The sequence below is a fragment of the Eptatretus burgeri genome, chromosome 14 (assembly GCF_056783735.1).
Source record: "Eptatretus burgeri isolate ZD-2024b chromosome 14, Ebu_testis_v1, whole genome shotgun sequence".
Lineage (NCBI taxonomy): Eukaryota > Metazoa > Chordata > Myxini > Myxiniformes > Myxinidae > Eptatretus > Eptatretus burgeri.
Genome location: NC_140974.1, coordinates 61,832,680 through 61,852,164, shown reverse-complemented (window position 1 = coordinate 61,852,164; position 19,485 = coordinate 61,832,680). Strand labels below are relative to the sequence as shown.

Here is a 19,485-nt window from a genome sequence, read left to right as displayed (position 1 = left end):
AGTGGTCACGCGGTTCAAACGAATCCAAAATATGATCGTTTCAAATGCGTTTATTTTGGCCGTCACGTGTGGAGTGTCAGATATAAATTCAAACGTGAAGCCTCTTCAATTTGTCCTTTCAGCAAACACAGACAAAGCAATAGTGATTGCAGGTCACGTGGAGAAATCAAACCAACAAGTTCATGGAAATTGTCAAATGTCCTGATGCAATGAAATGTCTCATTTGCACTAAAGGAAACAAAAGGCAAACGATGAAAAGATCGGAAGAAACCTTGAGGACAACAGCAAAAGGAAAAGTGAACTAAATTATATAAAACATGTATCGACGTAGATATAATAGGCTTGTTATGCAATATGTGTATCTGTCTGTCTGTTCCACCCTGAAACATGGATACGCTCCTCGGAGAAAAGAAAATCAAGTAAAGCTTGCTTCAAATTAATCCAAACCCACAGGAAAATTAAAAAAAAAAATTCAACTAGACATGAACTTAAACCCGGGCGGTGTATAGGCAATAGGCTGCTGCCTCGGTCGCTCCCAATTTTTTTTTTCTTGGCTTTTAAAAACTATATAAGCTCCTATTTTTGAGCTCTTTCAACCAGCACAAGAATAAAAGACTTCCTTTTTTATATCGTGGTATTTTTCTTTTTACCACGGGGTTCTGCGAGTTTGTGTTATTTTACGTTCCAATACCTTTGCACAACAGCAGACAAATGTGCGCATGTGTTTAATCTCATGATTCAGACCTCATGACAGGGATGAGTGAAAAAAAAAAAAAAAGATTCGAAAAAGTGGGCACGAGAAATGCACGGCGAAGACTTCGACATCAGGCATTGCGGAGTCCCCATCATTCCGCTTGTGGCCAAACGAGCGTCCGGACCGGGGAGTTTGTTTCGCTGATTGGGGCGACAGATGCGTAATTTTGGAGCCGGGGAGATGCATCAAAAGCTGGCCGGCCGTGCTTGCAATTCTGCTTCGTAATGAACCGAAACAGATGCCTCTCCGACGCGAGGTTTGATTCTCATTTTGCCGAGGCAGCGAAAGGAGCGCTGCTAAGGAAGGGAAAGTGCCGTGCAGAGGCGTGTCATGCTGCCGATGTGTGTAATGCACGTTGCTCGCTCCATAATTCCTAATTTGTGAGACGCTGCTGAGGAAACGATGAACGAACGGTTGGGGAGCGGGGGGGGGGGTTCGGAGATGGGGAGAGAAATAAAAGCAAGGAAGGCATGAGTAAAAATATGAATAAGAAAGTAGGTTGGCAGAATGGTAGAGCAAGCAGAATATGCAGAAGAGGGAATAAAGAATGAGAGGGAAAAGTGGGATGGTTGGGGGAGGAGGGGTTGAGGTTATGGGGTGGTGTATGGTGCAAGAGTGAATAGGAAATTGGGAGAGTTTCGCAAAGAACGCTGACAATAAGTACACGTTACATTAAAAAAAAAAATCTCTTTGTTGTAATTAAATTGCAAAATCTTTGTAGTTGCTAAATGTCTGTTGTAGTAACTATGACGTTTTACTTTAAGATTCCTTTACACATCGATACTTGCACATGCGAAGCAAATGCCACAAAGGAATGCAAGAGCAAGTGATAATGGCGAAGAGTTGAGAGGGGAAGAATGGATGCAAGCAAAAAATAAATAAATAAAAATAATAATTGCACACAGAGGTGGCGCAGGTGTACGAGAGAGATAACTCAACGAGGTGGATTACAGGTGTAGATCAGATACTCATTAAGGAGATGCAGAACGCGCCAGATGCCCTGGCGGATACATGGAATGCGTGGGCCTGATGAAGCCCGTAGGGAGCGCGTGCTCACTCCGAAATGCACCCAAACTTTTTACCTCTCGCCTGTTAACAGAGACGCGGTTAATCTCGCGCCTGGGCATGCGGCTATCTCCATCGCCGGGCAGAGCCGTCGTGCATCGGAGAGTAAACAACAATTAACAGAGTGTGCGGAGGGTTTAGAGTGTCCCAATGTTGAGCCCAAGAGGTGCACGTGACAGACGGGATACGGCAAGCTTCAAATGAAGGCTCGAGATGCGATAATTCAGGTCAAGACTGAAATTTGACTTAAGTGAATTAAAATGATCAAAATTGGCCGGAGTAGTAGAACGCACAAACAATCGGCCTTATATAATCACATGACAAGCAACAAATGTTCTTAAGAGTAAACTTAGTTATGTCTGTTCATGAACTTGGGCGTGGTTGGGGGGGGGGGGCAGGCATTTCGACTCTAACGAACCTTTGGGGAAAGTTTGAACAATTGAAAGCAGAAGATGAATGGACAAAGAGCGTGTGACACAAATTCGCTTTGCATGCACGTTCCGTGAAAAGAACATGCATGGCATCTTCACCGCACACGTATCGGCCTCGTCATGTTGGCCTGTATTCTAAAGGCATTTCACAAGAATCATTTACTGCACGAGTAATCTACTAGTCTGTCCCAGATGTCCGAGATTTGTACAAGATGGATCACAAACAAAGAAACAGATGAGAAATAGTCAGCCATCAGGTTGTTCTCAAACCCGACGTGTCTATCCGGTGGAACGGTCCACAGAGACGTCAGGTACAAGTCCATGACGGAACAGCAAGACGGCAAACCATGAATATCAGTGTGACGATAATTTGGCATAATTGTGATAGAATAATTTTGAAATTCGATAAGCCTCGATTTTTTTTCCCTCCAGCACACGTATTGCAGCTGTTCCTCTTCCTCGTTACAAGCTGCCAACAGACTTTTATGCCACTAATGCTGGAAATGTGATGTGTCTGTTTGCTGTCAGTAAACCAATAAACTGTCACCTCATTGTAGTGTTCAATTTCAGATCCTCCCGATATGTCGCCTCCTGTTCAGCTGCACACATCCCATATTTTATATCTTCCTTTTTTTTATTCATTCATTTATTTATTTATTTTTAATACAAAGTTAGGGCTCATTGAAGAGCTCAAAGGTCATGTACTCTTCGGGTGGCCTTCTGTCGGCTCGACATGTCACGACTCTACGACAGTCAGGTTCTCTCGACCTGCACGCACTAATAATGGGTTTGATCAACAACAACAACAACAACAACAACAATAACAACAAAATCCAGTCTCGTGTCCCAAGTTCTCAACACGTTCAGCTTCTAAGATACGCTTTGACAAGACCGTTATTTGTCAGCGGTCTGCATCATTTTACATTACAATGGATGGTACTTTGTTAAAGGAAGGAGAATTGTTTGTCCTGAAGAAAAAAAATCTTTCCTTTATTAAAAGCGCAACTTGGGCAGAGACCAACCACCAGAGCAAGAGCAGAGCTGTACACAAGAGCAAAGATATATAATAGAGGTGGATACTTTGAGACCTTGTCGGTCTCCGTTCCATCTCCTGAAAACCACGTGTGGAGAGAGCAACCCACAACAGAAATATTTACTCACACATATACGTGCGCATGCACACACACACACACACACACACACACACACACACACACACACACACACACACACACACACACACACACACACACACACACACACACACACACACACACACACGAAGGTGAATACTTTGAGACCTGGGAGGGCACCATTCCCCCTTCTGAAACCCGCATATGGAGATAACAACCAACAACACTCATTAAGTTTCATTATCAATTAAAGTTTAGTATTTTACAAAGTTGAATGCATATCTGGACGGGGTGGTGATTGGAGCTGATCGAGATGTCCTCATTGTGGGTCTCTCTGCACTTGCTCAGAACTGAGTCATCACGTGCCGCCGTCCTCTCTCTATTTTTCATTCTCTATTTCCCTCCAGCGTCCTCCAACTGTCATTTTGCCTTTACTCCCTATGTCCCACCATTGTCTTTATTTCACCGACCGGTCTTTAACTCCTATTGCCTTTCTTATCGGGCTACAACTGTCGCTATTTCTCAGCCCTTCATCTGCATTTATTTTTGATTTTGGGCCTTGACTTAAAAATGGACTCCATTGATCCATTTTAGTCTACAACTATATCTGCACTTGTTTTGCCTTTTAACTTTGTTTTGCCTTTATAAATGCCTTTTAACTTGAGTACTTGACACACTTACAGGCATTACACGTACTCATAATGCACGGATAACTCAAGCACACTGATGATGCAGTGCCTTTTAATTGTTTATTTATGTATATATATATATATATATATATATATATATATATATATATATATATATATATATATATATATATATATATATATATATATTCAGATGTAAAGCTTGTAGTGGAGCTGCCACACACACATGGACAGACAAACACACGAGACTGTTATGCGAGACAAATGCAGCCACTGAGCTTGGGGGAAGTACTGTCACTTCCTGGGGCACTCTGGGTACCAGCAACGCCACAACAATGGTGCTGCCTCTCTCACCACACTCAGCGGGGCATTTCCGAAGGAGGAATTTCCTCCTCCGCATGGATGCCAACCTACGGGGATTGTCCGTGCTCTTATCCCTTTAAATGCTGAGCGTCAAGCAAGGAAGCAGCATGTACCATTTTAAAGTCTTTGGTGTGACTCGGCCATGGTTTGAACCACCGACCTCCCAGACTCGGAGTGGAAGCCTCAACTATTACGCCACCGCGTCTGGTCAAGATGCCATACAAGATGCCTTTCAACTCGACTCATGTTGGGATGAGTTTCGTTGCGTCACCTCATGACGTTGACCTGCGCCTGCCAGTAAAAACGGCCGAGTCGTGAGATGTGATGAAACGAGTGAAAAAGTTTTTGACTTGAGGCCACCTTAAGTCTTTTGTGTCAACATTATTATTCCAGTAATCCATAAGGCAACCAAGAAAGAAAGAAAATACAGGATGTGATGAATCACTTGATTTACAATTAAATCTCTCTACAGTAATCAAAGGCTCACAGAGAAGCTTGCACACATTATGTGCATGAAAAAGGCACTAAGAAAAGATGGACAATTCAACACAGAATATAGGATTTAAAAGTGAGCTCCCAGAGTCATGAGGCAAGTGCTCGGATGGGAACAACAAACATTTGTAAATCAAAACTTTCATAAAAGCATTCATGACAACATGACATCTGGGTTCACATTTAGTTCATAAGCCACGAGTGCACGACATTCAAACTTCAATGAAGACCTCAACGGTAGTCAACTGGGCTTCGACTCAAGACATACACAAGATAGCCTGGAGTTAAAGCAGTGCTCGGACGTCACTCAAATATATGGAGCAATAGATAGCCAAGAACACAGGCGGGCTCACCTTGCATCAAGGAAACGCGAGCGCAGAATCATGACAGCTTCACATGTGCTCTGCTTTAACTGCATCTGGATGGAAGAAAACTTGCGGTGGATTATGGAAACCATGCGTTCGATTTCCTTCGGCGAAATGGGCCGTGTGCGAGACTGTTCTCTCAGCAGGTTCATCACGTGTGTGGTGAACTCGTTGCAAGCCTAGAAATGATGTCACAAGCAGCAAGGCATCAGTAATACAATCAAAACAATTACGATTGTGCATTCTATTTACAAAAATGTGTTGAGGTTTTTGTCAAATTCGTTATGAATAAGGGTTTGCATCCTGACTATGAGCTTGACCCCAATTAATCCCTCTGCAAATTAGTCCTTTGTCTTCTATTGTCCTTGTCCTTGTAAATAAACGTACAAGCTCCCTGAGAGCCAGGGTCACTGTAAGAAGGGGACATCCACATATCATGTAAGAAAAGAGAGAATGGAATGGGTGGGGGAGCTGAAGGGGGTTTAATGGACAGAAAATGAAAGGAAAGTGTGTGGGAGGGCTGAGGGGGAGAAAAGAGAGGGGTGGGGATGTAGTTGGAGGGTTTTTTGAAGCACTGAAGGAAAATGAAAGGGAAGGAGAGAACAAGGGTGGGTGGAGAGCGAGGTAGTGATGTCAAAAAGTTCTCCATAATTGTGTACATAATATGTGGATGGCCTCAAAGGTATTGCCACAAATATTGTTGCAAGTATGTGAGTTTTTGATTGATTATCTGCAATAAATGTCAACCGCATTCCCCTACAACCAGCAAAACGTTGGTCATCTCAACATCACCATAAATCTACACAAATAAATGTCAGTGTGTGTCCATCCGTCCAACTCCATAACTCCAAAACCATGAAACCCAGCGGCACCAAACTTTGCATGCATACGAATAGAACTCCTAAGGTGATGTATGAATGGAAATTGAGTGTTTGGGTGAATTTAAACACCCCTTTTGAAGGTAATTTAGCAGGTGCTCATCAAGAAAAAAACAAAATAAGCCTTACAAATATGGCAGTGCGCCATCTTGGTCAGCCCTCTGTCAGTTTACGAGAATCTTGTTTTTTTTTTCTTTTTTTCACTTTACTCACATATCATCAAATGCCTCATCATCATCATCATCATCATCATACCAATAAATCGCTGGATACATTGCATTGCTTAATACACCCGAAGACGCAAGCATTTGTGGCTTTATTTCATTTCCGCGCATGCCATAACCACTAGAATCTCTTAAATTAAGTCAAATTACAAAATTTAAGCTCCAAAATTGAACTTGGCAGCACTTCCGACTGTGAAAACGGTGTTCAGTTGTCCAATTCGGACATAGTTTCATATTTCGGCGTCTCTAGGAGGTGTTTAATATGATGGATCGGCGATCGCCAATCACTTGCCAAGCCAGCCATTCCATATCAACTGTTTCATTGGAGTGTTTCCTTGAGTGCTTACGCCAATTTGTGAGTGCTATACAATAATTGCATTGTCACTGAATACTGTATATCGATCGACTTGAACAAAGTTCAGGGGCCACTCGTCTGTGTTGGCCCCACGTTGTTGTGGGGTGCGTCGGACGGTGGCGAGCTCACTGAAAATGTGCAATTTCATTTTAGACCATGTTTCCACTTTTTGTATGATCTTTCATTATACGACCCATCACTTCGGCATAAAAAAATACTCTACCGGTCAAAAGTTTAAGAACACCCCCATTTTTCCAGTTTTTACTGAAATTTAAGCAGTTTAATGTTTCAATGTACTCTGAAATAAAAAGATGTACTCTGAAATTCCAGATAAAAAAAGAAATCATGGAATTGTTTTGTTGAACAAAATTTAATCTAAATTTTTGACTCATCAAAGTCGCCACCTTTTGCAGATGTAACAGCCGAACATTCTCGTGGCATTCTTTCTTCAATGGAAATCAAATTATTGTTTGGAAAGTTCTTCCCAACACTGTTTCAGAAGTTCCCTCAAATGTGTTGCACTTGTAGGTTGCTTTGCTTTCACCCTTCTGTCCAGTTCATCTCAAACCAGCTCCATGGGTTTTAAGTCTGGAACCATCCTTTTGCTTACTCGACAGTGTACAAAAACCCTGCGTGATGAACCGAAGATTTCAAATTTTGATTCATCGGTCCATAAAACCTTCTTCCAGTTTTCAGTAGTCCACTGGCGGTGCTTCATGGCCCAGGCAAGCCTCTTTTTCTTATTTTGCCATCTTAGCAATGGCTTTCTTACTGCCACTCGACCTGTCAAACCTGCATCTCGAAGTCTTCTCTTCACAGTTGAAACTGAGACTTCCTTACTTCGACCAGTGTTAAGCTGTGCTTGAAGCTGCTGTCCTGTGAGACACCAATCACGCAAGCTGTTGACTCTCAGAAACTTGTCTTCTGATTGTGTTGTTGCTTTGGGTCTGTCAGACCTCTTCCTGTCAGAGTTTCCTCCAGTTTCCAAGTGCCTTTTGATGGTGTAGGAAACTGTACTCACTGACACCTTGGCTTACTTTGCAATTTCTCGAAAGGAAAAACCTACACTTTTAAGGGTTATAATGGTCTGTCGGTCTTCCTTTGTTAATTGTCTTTTTCTCACCATTATGATAGCAATATACTACTTCCTGGAGTGCAATATTGTCCAAATAATGCTTCAGGGGGTGGAGCAACACAGTCTGTTCAAACACTGCTTTTATACAGACAGAGGGTTTGTAACTAATCAACAAAAGTTGGGACACCTGTAGGAATTGTTTGCATCAACTTTCAAGGCTTAATTTACTTCAATTGCTGCAGAACAGCTGCAGTTGCTAACCCATTACTTGTTCCCTGAAAAGGGCCTTTTTAACAACTCTGAAAGTCACATTATTTTTCAGTTTTTGGTAACCTAAACTTTTTTTTTTTTTTAACCTCTGGCAGTTTACCAGTTAGCTTTTTACCATTTCAGGTTATTCACTGGACTTGAACTGCTTAAATTTCAGTAAAAACTGGAAAAATGGGGGTGTTCTAAAACTTTCGACCGGTAGTGTACATATACAAAAATTAAACGTTTCGTTTTTAAAAGTTTCTTCAAACGTTTTGTTGGAATGCTTGCTTGGAGCACTCTTCAAGCTTCGATCTCTACTAGCTTCAAAGGCGATACTGTGGCACGGTTCTCCATGTGGACATCTCCGGCATTAAGAAGAGAAAATAAATTAGATTACAATGAGTGAAAAATGTTTTCAGTTACAAAGCAATGAATTGCCACATCACGCAGGATAGCCAAGAGGTATGCATGCTCGCTCCAAGCTGTCTAGCCTGGGTTTGAATCCCGACCCAGCTATAAGCTGTCATCCCGGCGTTTCACAGGCAGGGTGATTCATCAATGTGTGTGCCGTCTCTCGGATGGACGTTAAACTGGGTGTCACATCTGCTGGAATCCCCCCTCTCTTCTCCCCCTCTGCACTCCTCCCTCTTCTCTCCCACCTCCCCTCTCTCACCCCTATCCCTCTCACCCACCTCTCTCCTTCCCCTCTCCCTCTCTCCCTCCCCTCTCCCTCTCTCCCTCCCCATGCCCTCTCTTCCTTCCTTCTCCCTTTCTCCGACCCCGCTCCCTCTCCCTCTCTCTGACCCCTCCCATTTCCTCCCCCTCCCTCTCTCTCTCTCCCATCCCTCTCATGGCTCCCCCAACCGTGTTGAGTGGACTGGAGCATGTATGAATCAGATTCGGAGTGAGCCGACCGGAAGCGTGCAAAAGTCATGCATGTGTGAGTATGCATGCATGTAGGCAGGCCTTTGCCAGGTAGATGGTGTGGGTTTTAAATGCTCCCGCCCGGTTTTGTGTAGAACCCATCAGATAAAAAAGAAAATGTTGCTGTTTGGCCACGATTTATCGCCCTTCCCTTCCCCGCCAACACACTGCCTTCCCTTCCCCTCACTTTGCCTTCCTCCCCCCTTGCGCTGCCTTCCATTTCCTTCCCCTCACACCACATTCCCTTCCCCTCCCCTCACTTTGCCTTCCTCTCCCCTTGCGCTGCCTGCCATTTCCTTCCCCTCACACCACATTCCCTTCCCTTCCCCTCCCCTCACTTTGCCTTCCTCTCCCCTTGCGCTGCCTTCCATTTCCTTCCCCTCACACCACATTCCCTTCCCCTCGCACCGCATTATTTTCCTATCACGCTGATTACCCTCCACCTCCGCTCATGCTTACCTCCTCCCAAACACAATCCCCTCTCCACCCCCTCCCCCCCATGGACATCCACTGGCAGTCTCCCCGTGCTATATTAACATGCTCTTTTAACATACCACATTTTGTTCAATCCTGTACTACAGTCCCCCCTCCCCCCCCACAAATTCTGCACAAGTCCCAGTACCAACTGCAAGTTGAGAACTCCTCCCCTCACGTTTACTTCCTCCCAAACCCTCTCCCCACTCCCCCTTCTTTCTCTCCAATCCTCCTTGCCCCCCCCCCCCTTCTCAGTGTGTATAACGATGCTTGGTGAGGTGTTGCTTTTCCAACCCCACTTCCTCGCTTTCCCCCTTCCTAGCCAACCCCTTATAGCTCCCCCACCCCTCCTCTCTCTCTCTCTCTCTCTCTCTCTCTCTCTCTCTCTCTCTCTCTCTCTCTCTCTCTCTCTCTCTCTCTCTCTCTCTCTCTCTCTCTCTCTCTCTCTCTCTCCTATCCCTTCATCCTTCCCCTCCTTCCATACTTCTCTCCCCCCCTCCCCCTCCTTAATATTCCTTTCAGCGAAGTCACAGATTGTCTTTGCTCGTAAATAAATAAAATCGAGTTTCTCATCACAAAAAGGATAACATATAAATGGCAATTTTTTCCAACAATAATCTTCTTCAGAAGCATGGAAGTGATCCACCAAGAGCCCATTGCATTCACCAGGAAAGCCAGACGACGATAAACGCAGCTCAGAATAACACCACCAAGGACATCTGTAAAGGATGCCTTATGGAGCCTCATTTACATATCTTTCTCCTTTTCCAAAAGACAAATTGACAGCCCGTCGAGCTCATCCCCAGAGATAAAGCCTGCCAGAAAAGACGCGCCTCCGGAGACCCGAATCGTCTACGTACCGCCTTGACTAACGACTTGTGCATAAAGGCACCCGGCGATTTGTAACTGGCCCCGGCGCCGTTACCTGTGCCCGACTCGTGGCCCATCCGTCTCACGGCACATTAGAGGCGAGGGTAATGACGGGCGGGAGCGGAACGGACTGAGCTACCCCACAGAGAAGCGTTGAGGAACGTTTGCCTGACCGGGTCCTCGGAGCGAGCGTGGCGATGCGTTTTAAGTCTCCTCCATCGGCCGTCGCTCACCCGACGAGCAGAGAACCTGTGGCTGTCAGAGCGAGGCGGTGCGGTTTATATCGCAATCCTGCCTTTCCTGTGTTCAGATACCCATCGATGCTTTGCAAAGTAGCGTCTGCCAACTCTCTGCTTGTTACGTTCTTCATGTCCGTCTGATCCATCATCTCCACTTGTTTGTGCTTTGAGGTCTTTGTTATCGTTGCTCCGCAAGTCAACCTCGGTATGGCTGACCGTGTTGCAAAAGGTGTCTCCTCTCGACCCTTAAGGCAAATGCTGAACCTTTTTGCAAGCTTGTGCTTTCGCTTCAAACCCACGGCATCACATACAAGCCGTGACACACACATAAGATACAAGAAAATGATTATTTATATTCCTGCTACCGTCTCGCAACAGTCCTATCATTGTAGCAACCAGGTTACCACTCATTGGTGACCACTGCAAGGTTCACACCAAAACAGAGCCAGAGAGATTTAACTCTGAGAAGACGAACGGGTTCTGCTAGACTAAAAGTCCTCTCCACACAGCACAGGCTGCAGAGCCGGTATTTCTGTGTATTTTAACCACATTAGTCACGGAACCCAACATGCAGGCACTGTATGTATTCATATTTATCTGTATACTAGCAAATAAAATCTGTTGCTTTGCTGATTGGAATATTAAAGGGGGAGAGAAGCAAGCAGGGAGGGACAGAGGAGGGATGGGAGGAAGAAATGAGGGAGGGGAGCAAGAAGTGGGGAAGTGAGGAGGGGGGAGCAAGGAGGGGTGGGGAGCCTAGAAGGGGATGAGGAAGGGGGGAGCTAGGAAGGGGAGAAGAGCGACGCCTCACCAAACAACGCTATGCGCTCTGGGAATGGGTGGAAGCAAGGAGGATGGGGGAGACAGGAGGAGGTAGGGGGAAGTGGGGAGGTGGAAGGGGTTTGGCAGAAGATAAGTGTGAGGGGAGGGGGCTCTGGACTTGTGTTTGGTAGGGAGGACTTGAGGATGAGAGTGGGGGAGGAGTTCTCGACTTGAGTTTGGTGGTAGGACTTGTGGAGAAGGTTGGGGGGGGGGGTGTGGAGAGAGGTCGTACAAGATTTAACGAGATTGGGTACGTTAAAATAGCACGTACAGAACATGGAAACCGCCTGGAGATGTCCATGGGGTGGTGGAGAGCGGAGGGGGTTGAGAGGAGGTAAGCATGAGGGGAGGGTGAGGGAAGGCAGTGTGAGAGGAAGGGGAGGGAAGGCAGTGTGATGGGAAGGGAAGGCAATGTGAGGGGATGGGAAGGCAGCATGAGGGGAAGGGAAAAGCACTAAAACACACCCAAACAGCAAAATTTTATTTTTAACCGCCGGGTTCTACATAAAACTGAAGCCTGGTGTTGGCGCAGTGGTTAGGGCAGCTGCTTGGGATCCAAAAGGTCCTGAGTTCAAGCCCCGTTGGGCCACTGAATTAATACACCAGGGGGTTGACTCAGCCTGTCATCCTTCCGAGGTCGGCGAAATGAGTACCAGTGTACTGGGCCGGTGTATACCCCGGTTAAAATAGGTGTACCATATCCCTGTACTGTGTCGTAAGAGGCGACCAGGGTTGCGTCAGGAAGGGCATCCGCGTAAAACATGTGCCAAATCACAATGCGGATCATACGAATGATCCGCTGTGGCGACCCCCTAACGGGAGCAGCCGAAAGAAGAAGAAGAAGAAGAAGAAGAAGAAGAAGAAGAAGAAGAAGTTCTACATAAAACTGGACGAGAGTATTTAAAATGCACGCGATCTACCTGGCAAAGGTCTGCCTGCCTGCATACATGCACAAACATGCAACGACCTTTGCACCTCTCCGGTCGGCTGACTTCGAATCGGATTCGGACATACCACACACTTGGGAAGCCATTTAAATTCAAAACTAAACCGTCAGTCCTTAACAGTCCCCTTAACAGAGGGGAAGAGGTGGCAGAGAGAAGGAGAGGGTAGGAGAGAGAGAGGGAGAGGAGAGAGAGGGTAGGAGAGAGAGGGGAGAGTCAGAGAGAATTTGGAGAGGGAGAGAGGAAACGAGGTGGTTGAGAGGGGTTGGGAAGGGAGAGTGAGGGAGAGAGAGGGAGAGAGGGGATTCTGGCAGATGTGCTGCCCAGTTTAAAGTCAATCTGAGAGACAGGAACACACATTGATGAATCACTCTGTCTGTGAAACACCGGGATGACAGTTTATAACTGGGTCGGGGTTCAAACCAAGGCTAGCCAGCTAAGAGCGAGCATGCGTACCTCTCGGCTATGATGCGGTGATATGGCGATTCATTGCTTTTTAACCATTTAAAACATTTTTTACTCATTGTAATCCTCAAACTTATTTTGCCTTCCGAACTCTGAAGATGTCCCCACAGGAGCCGAGTCGTGGTGCATCCATACAAGTTTGTTGCCCAAACTTAAAAAAAAACACAGAAATATGTAATTTTTACATGTATTATAGGTATACTGTAGATTCATATATTTACATTAATATGTTAGAAAGAAAGCAAATTGCACAAAAATGTGAATAAAACTAACTGCATTCACAATTACCAAAAAAAAAAAAATGACCCTTGTGGACTGTAACGCTATGGCTTGTAAAACAGCTTCGATCCCACTAGTTAATTATTTTTGTTGTTCTCTCTGAAGTTCCACTTTCTGCACATTCTATAATCTTTTCTTCACTCAACATAATTGTCCGAACAGCAGAGAAAGTTAAGTTTCATGCCTTCATTAAATAAATACATTCAGTTATAGAAATCGCTAATTTGTTAAAATTTTCAGATTTCACTCCAGATTTTGACACTTTCAGTCCACGTGATGCGATTCTCAAATCTGATAGAATATAATGATTATATACTTTAATTAGTCTTGAGAGTAGATCGTGTTTCCAAGGGAATGCATGTTTGAATCGGCCAAATCAATATAGCGGCGAGACCCCTGCAAGGTGAATTTGGGCTGACCAAGGAATAGCCTTTCAATGAGGTAAGCCGTTAATTATCTTCAAAAAGGGGTGTCTCAATTAACCCAAACACCAAATTTTCACTCCTGTACTTCCTTGGAGTTCCCTTGGTATGCGTACAAAGTTTGGGGCCACTAGATTTCATGGTTTTGGAGTTATGCACACACACACACACACACACACACACACAAACACACACACACACACACACACACACACACACACACACACACACACGTAGATTAACTGTGCAAATGTAACCATTTATTCACAGACTAAGGGGTAATATCGATTATGGGTGCAGGTCATCCTTAGCAACAACAATTTATACAAGGGGTATTCAAAACGTAACAGGAATTAGATATTTTTTGAGGCACCGTTTTTCTTCTTCAAAACTTCCCCTTTTCTCTCCACTCTTCCCACATTCTCCCCAAACTTTCTTCTTATTTTATTACTCAATTTCATCAATCCAGTCCCCATCCATCCATTGGGATCATACTCTGTGCAGAGCATTGGTGCTGCCGAAGCAGTCTCCTGGGCTATTGGGCACAATCCTGGACGGGTCACCACTCTGATGCAGGATACTCAAATGGCTCAATCATCTCAGCAAGCTGGTACTCATTTTGCCGACCTCGGAAGGATGACAGGCTGAGTCAACCCACCTGGTATTAATTCAACAGCCAAGCGGGATTTGAACTCAGGACCCTAGGATCCCAAGCCCGCCACACTAACCATTAAGCCAACACCAGGCATAATCCAGCCCCCACCTCCCCCAAAGCCCACCTCTTCTTCCCTTGTGAATATATAAATCCATTAATTCTAACTGCGTTGTTATTTTTTCTTATTACATACACAGTTAACTTTATTTGCAAAGTTCTATGAGTACCCACCTGCTCATATTTTTCAAGTTCCGTGTGGTAAATCTGCCGGATCTGAGTGAGCTTGGCACGGTAGTCCGAATGCTCAATGGTGTTATCCGACGGAGAGGCGCCGGCAGCTGCCGCTGCCGCTGCCGCGGACCCTCCACCCTTCTCAGGACCCGACACACCCTCGGCCAGCAGCATGTTGTCAAGTCTCATGAGCTGCGGATCTGGAGGCTCCTCCTCTTGAGATCCCCGGATACTCAAAACTGTGCAAATAATTCACCAATGTGAGGATCTCATGAGATCAGCTTGAACGTTTTCATGAGCCTTCACCTATGCAAGTTTTTTTTTAATCTAATTCCCACATCACAACAATACAACAATCATAATATGCATCATCTCAGTTGGCCATTCAAAATTGTCATCACCATGGAAACATATTGTGCTAAACAAATAAAATTAACTAAAATGTAACCCCCTCTCCCCTCCCTTTCACATACATGACGACAATGTTTTATTAAAATAGTGAAAGACATTAAAGGGCCTATCAAACAGGTCAGCTATGAATCGATGGTCTACTTAAGCACAATAATTAGCAAAATGCAGTATATATACAGTACACACACACACACACACACACACACACACACACACACACACACACACACACACACACACACACACACACACACACACACACACACACACACACACACACACACACACACCAAAATATGGCCCTTCTGGTTTAAACACCATGAGTGCATGTGTATAGCTTCACTTCCTGCCCAGATAGCTTCAGCAACGCATACTTCAGTTTATTTTAAACACTGAGGATACAAGGTCACAAGTAAAGGATCGTGGAGTCATCGACCATGGTTTCGCTCTTGTTGGAGCTCACCAGGATGACCACCCCCAACATAATCGTTTACCTGTGACCATTCAACCTGGTCAAATTAAATGTTGTTAGGACCTCCTAACTTAGTAAAGCAGGAAAGCACAGTTCGCGTCCCATAACAGCCAAAACTGCATGATCTGTGAGCAGACTTAATGTCCGTCTGCCACATGAGAACATAACCTCTGCTTCACTGCCTCACCAATCAGGTGAGTTTGCGGTCAGGTGTAATAGTAAACCAAAATACGGCGTATACATGCACATATACATACATATATTATACGGAAAGTAAAAGTACGCTGCACATTAAAGAATAAAATTCTTTGTTAAAATTCTGACGTTTCAGAAGAATACTATCTCCCGTCATCAGAGGTGACAACAAAACAAAAAAATGTGCAGCTGCAGAGACATCAGCTACTCGACACTTATTGCGTCCGAAGGGAATGGCTGCGCATTATTATTGGGCTGCGGGAGTACTAATCGGCATGAGGTTTGGGATGGATTTAATAAAAAGAGTGGGATTGGAGGATGGATCTAATTTCGGTTCAGGTGTCTAGGTCATCAATTCGGTGTTGTGTGTTTCATGTCTGCCCCAGCATTGGGTATCAGGCCTAACCTTCACACCCACAGGTAAGGAGTGTGGGTGATTACGTAATCTTCGATAGGAAGCATGAAGGTCAATGTGACGGTTAATAGACCGTATGCCCGAAAGCCACACTTCAAGGATTTCCCGGTGAGCCTGGCAAGGTGCCGAGGCTTTGACAACCGTATTTTCCCACACGAAGTTGTGCTGTTGGTTGTGACAATGTGCCGCTACCGGAGAAAGCTTGTCTCCGCATGCTACTTCCCTGCCCCTGCACCAAAAAGTATACACTTATAAGAGGAAAAATCAAATCTATCTTGATATATAATTACGGCTGGGCGATTTTGATTTATTTCAAGTTGATTATCGTCCCTCCAAATATTGACGATATAGTTCCCATCGTGCGCTGCCTTTTTGGCTGCTGGTTGCATCATTGGTTAGGGGCACGGCTATGCCACTGATGCAGTGCCCCTATTACCAGTACACTGGTGCTCATTTCACCAACCTCGGAAGGATTACAGGCTGAGTCAACCCCCTGGTGTTAATACAGTGGCCAACAGGGCTCAAACTAATGACCCTAGGATCCCAGGCTATCACCCTAACCGTGAAGCCAACACCAGGCTCGACAATATAGTGATACATTGACATTGTGTAATCACTTATACTAACGTAGTGTGACCACATGGTGGCGATAGATGGCACTTTGGGGATGTCCCTCTGCCACACACACACATATATATATATATATATATATATATATATATATATATATATATATATATATATATATATATATATATATATATATATATATATATATATATATATATATATAGTTGCGGATTCGCGCCCGCCGGCGTGCGGACGGCCACGTAACTCGAATCGCGGCACGTCGCCCACCGGACGGACAATCCCGTCGTGACCCTCTCGGACTAACGCCGGGAACTAGTCACAGGTGGGCCTTTCGGCCTCACCACGATCGTGCCAATCGGCCCCCCGCGTGGGATAGGGTTGCTCGCCAAATTCGACCTACCTAAGTACCCACACGGAGGGTAGACCGGGCGATCGCACCTCGCCGCAGGTCGACTTCGGACACGGGCCACTTTAAGCGACCCGTTCCGTACTATCGGGATAACCGAGCGGTGTTATCGTCAACCTGGACGGTTCGATTAATTATCGGGCGTTTTAGCCCACGACCAACCCTTTACGTGAAGTAAGATGGAGATTCAATAAAGGAAAAGACGAAGCGAAACGGGAAAACAGTTCAACATAAAGCACATTTATTTCGCGATGAACGGAAAGCACACATATACAATTACACCAAAAGCAAATGTAAAAGAAGAAGAAACACACAATAATACACAAAAAGCAAATATAATAGCAAAACACAATGCAGATATAACCGACTACCGAGCACACGGCAACACTTATACAGTTTTACTTCACAGACGGCGCCGACAACACATATATTCAAAGCAAAAGAAAAGGACCACCCTCAAGGATGATGGGGGCAGACGGGCCTGGGGCCGAGACCGCGTCGGGCCTACCCGTCTGATGATGAGCCGCAAAATGGCGGTGACGCCCCGACTCCGCGGGCCTCGCGGACAGTGTCTGGAATGGGGTGGGAACGGGGCCCCCTTCTCGCACTATCTCAGCGCGGGGGGAAACAGGAGGGGGTTGTTGATGCTCGGGGGAAGGAGGATATCTCCCTGGCTCGGGTCCCGCGACGAGCGTCTCCACCACGACCTCGGTCGCGTTGCCGGCCTCTCCTCTCCGCAGCTCCCTGACTCTGACACGAGCACCCCCTCGACTACCTTCGCCGCCGCCACCTCTCAAACTCTCCACAGCTCCGTCCAACTGCCTTCTCCGACTCCTCTCTTGACTGGCTCTTCCCAACTCAACTCCGAACTGCCCTTGACTGTTTGGCGAGCGAACGTGGCCCTTTATAGCCCCCGTGGCCTCGCTCCTTCACCTTCGACCCTTTACCTCTGGCTGGCTCCCCATTGGACAGAAGAAAAGTGGGCGTGAATGCTTTTTGATCCGAGAATCTGCATATAGCGACCACACTCCGACGCACCTGGAGGCGGGGCCAAATCGCCCCACGCTCGCCGATAGGACGGAACAGAAGTGGGCGTGAGTCGTTTTTGATCCGTTTTCTTCAGAAAGGCTGTGCCTCTGCACCCGCTGCTCGGTGCGCGCCCTGCACGAGTCCAGTATCGGTGCCCACAAGCGGCGCAGGAATGACGGTGATGCGATGGTTGCGAGGGCGAGTTGTGACGGTAAAGGTCGTGGCTGTTGTTGTGAAGCGGCGTTGCGGTTGGTGGTTGTTGTGTGATGGCTGTTGAGACGTGGTTGGTGGTGGTAGTAATGGTAGTAATGGCGGCTGGTGCAAAATAAAGATAGTAAAAGAAAAACGGCTATCTAGAGGGGTCGCAGCCTGAATGAATGACATTTATTCCCTCTAAACAACGGGTTTGGGCCTAACTACACATATACTTACAGAGATATCTCACCTAAGGGACCTGAATGGTGGTTTGCGAATTTCGTCAACCACAACAATATATATATATATATATATATATATATATATATATATATATATATATATATATATATATATATATATATATATACATATATATATATATTTGAAGAAGGTGCTTCCAAACAAAAGTAAAAACTCGATCGACTTCGTTAATTTGAGCAAAAAAGCGAGAGTAGACCCGGTCTCAGGGATCTTGCTTTTTTGCTCAAATTAGCAAAGTCGATTGAGTTTTTACTTTGGTTGGAAGCGCCTGCTTCTTCTTCTTCTATAAAAATGTGTAATCCCAACCGCCCCAATCTTATACAATGTATGTATATTGTTGCGAATTCGCGCCCGCCGGCCACATCACTCGAATTGCGACCGCGTCGCTCACCGGACGGACAATTCAGTCGTGACCCTCTCGGAACAACGCCGGGAGCTAGTCACGGGTGGGGGTTTAACCCCACCACGACCGTGCCAATTGCCCACCCGCGCAGGATAGGGTTGCTCGCCAAATTCGATCTACCTAAGTACCTGCGCGGATGGTCGACCGGGCGATCGTACAATGCCACAGGCCGACTCCGGACACGAACCGCTTAAGCGGTCCTTCTGTGCTGCAGTGATAACCGAGCGGTGTTATCGTCGGCCTCGACAGTTCCGATAAATTACCGGGTGTCTTAAGCCCACTACGAACCCTTTACGTGAAGCAGGATGGAGGGTCAATAAAGAAAAGACGAAGCGAAACGGGAAAACACTTCACACAATGCACATTTATTTCCCGGCACACGGAAAGCACACATATACAGCCAAACAGTCAAAATGCACATATAGCAACCAAAACAAAAGCAACAACGACGCAGAGTTACTACCGACTATGCGCACACACGGTAACACTTATACAGTTCTACTTTACAGACGGCGCCAACACACATTTACTCAAAAGCAAAGGAAAGAAGCCACCCTCATAGACAAGGGGGCAGACGGGCCTGTAGGCCAATATGTGCGTGTGACCTGAAGGAGCGGCCAGGCCCGCGAGACGGGGGGGGGGGTCCTACCCACGTCCTCATGACGCGTTGGCGGACGAGCCGCAGATGTGGCCGCATGGCTGTGCCCCGACTCCGTGCTCCTTGGCGGGTTTCGTTGGCATG

At 45.8% G+C, this 19,485-nt stretch overlaps 1 protein-coding gene across 6 annotated transcripts in view; it reads right to left on the bottom strand.

The window, feature by feature from the left end:
• Positions 1 to 19,485, bottom strand: part of LOC147013371 (pre-B-cell leukemia transcription factor 1-like) — an 80,127-nt gene that overhangs the window by 15,551 nt on the left and 45,091 nt on the right. For all 6 annotated transcript variants that reach the window (XM_085855132.1, XM_085855130.1, XM_085855133.1 and 3 more), the window contains 2 exons: positions 14,363 to 14,601; positions 5,242 to 5,432 (listed from right to left, as the gene is read on the bottom strand). In XM_085855132.1, the coding sequence (XP_085711258.1) occupies positions 5,242 to 5,432; positions 14,363 to 14,601 (430 nt within the window). The remainder of the gene's footprint in view (positions 1 to 5,241; positions 5,433 to 14,362; positions 14,602 to 19,485) is intronic.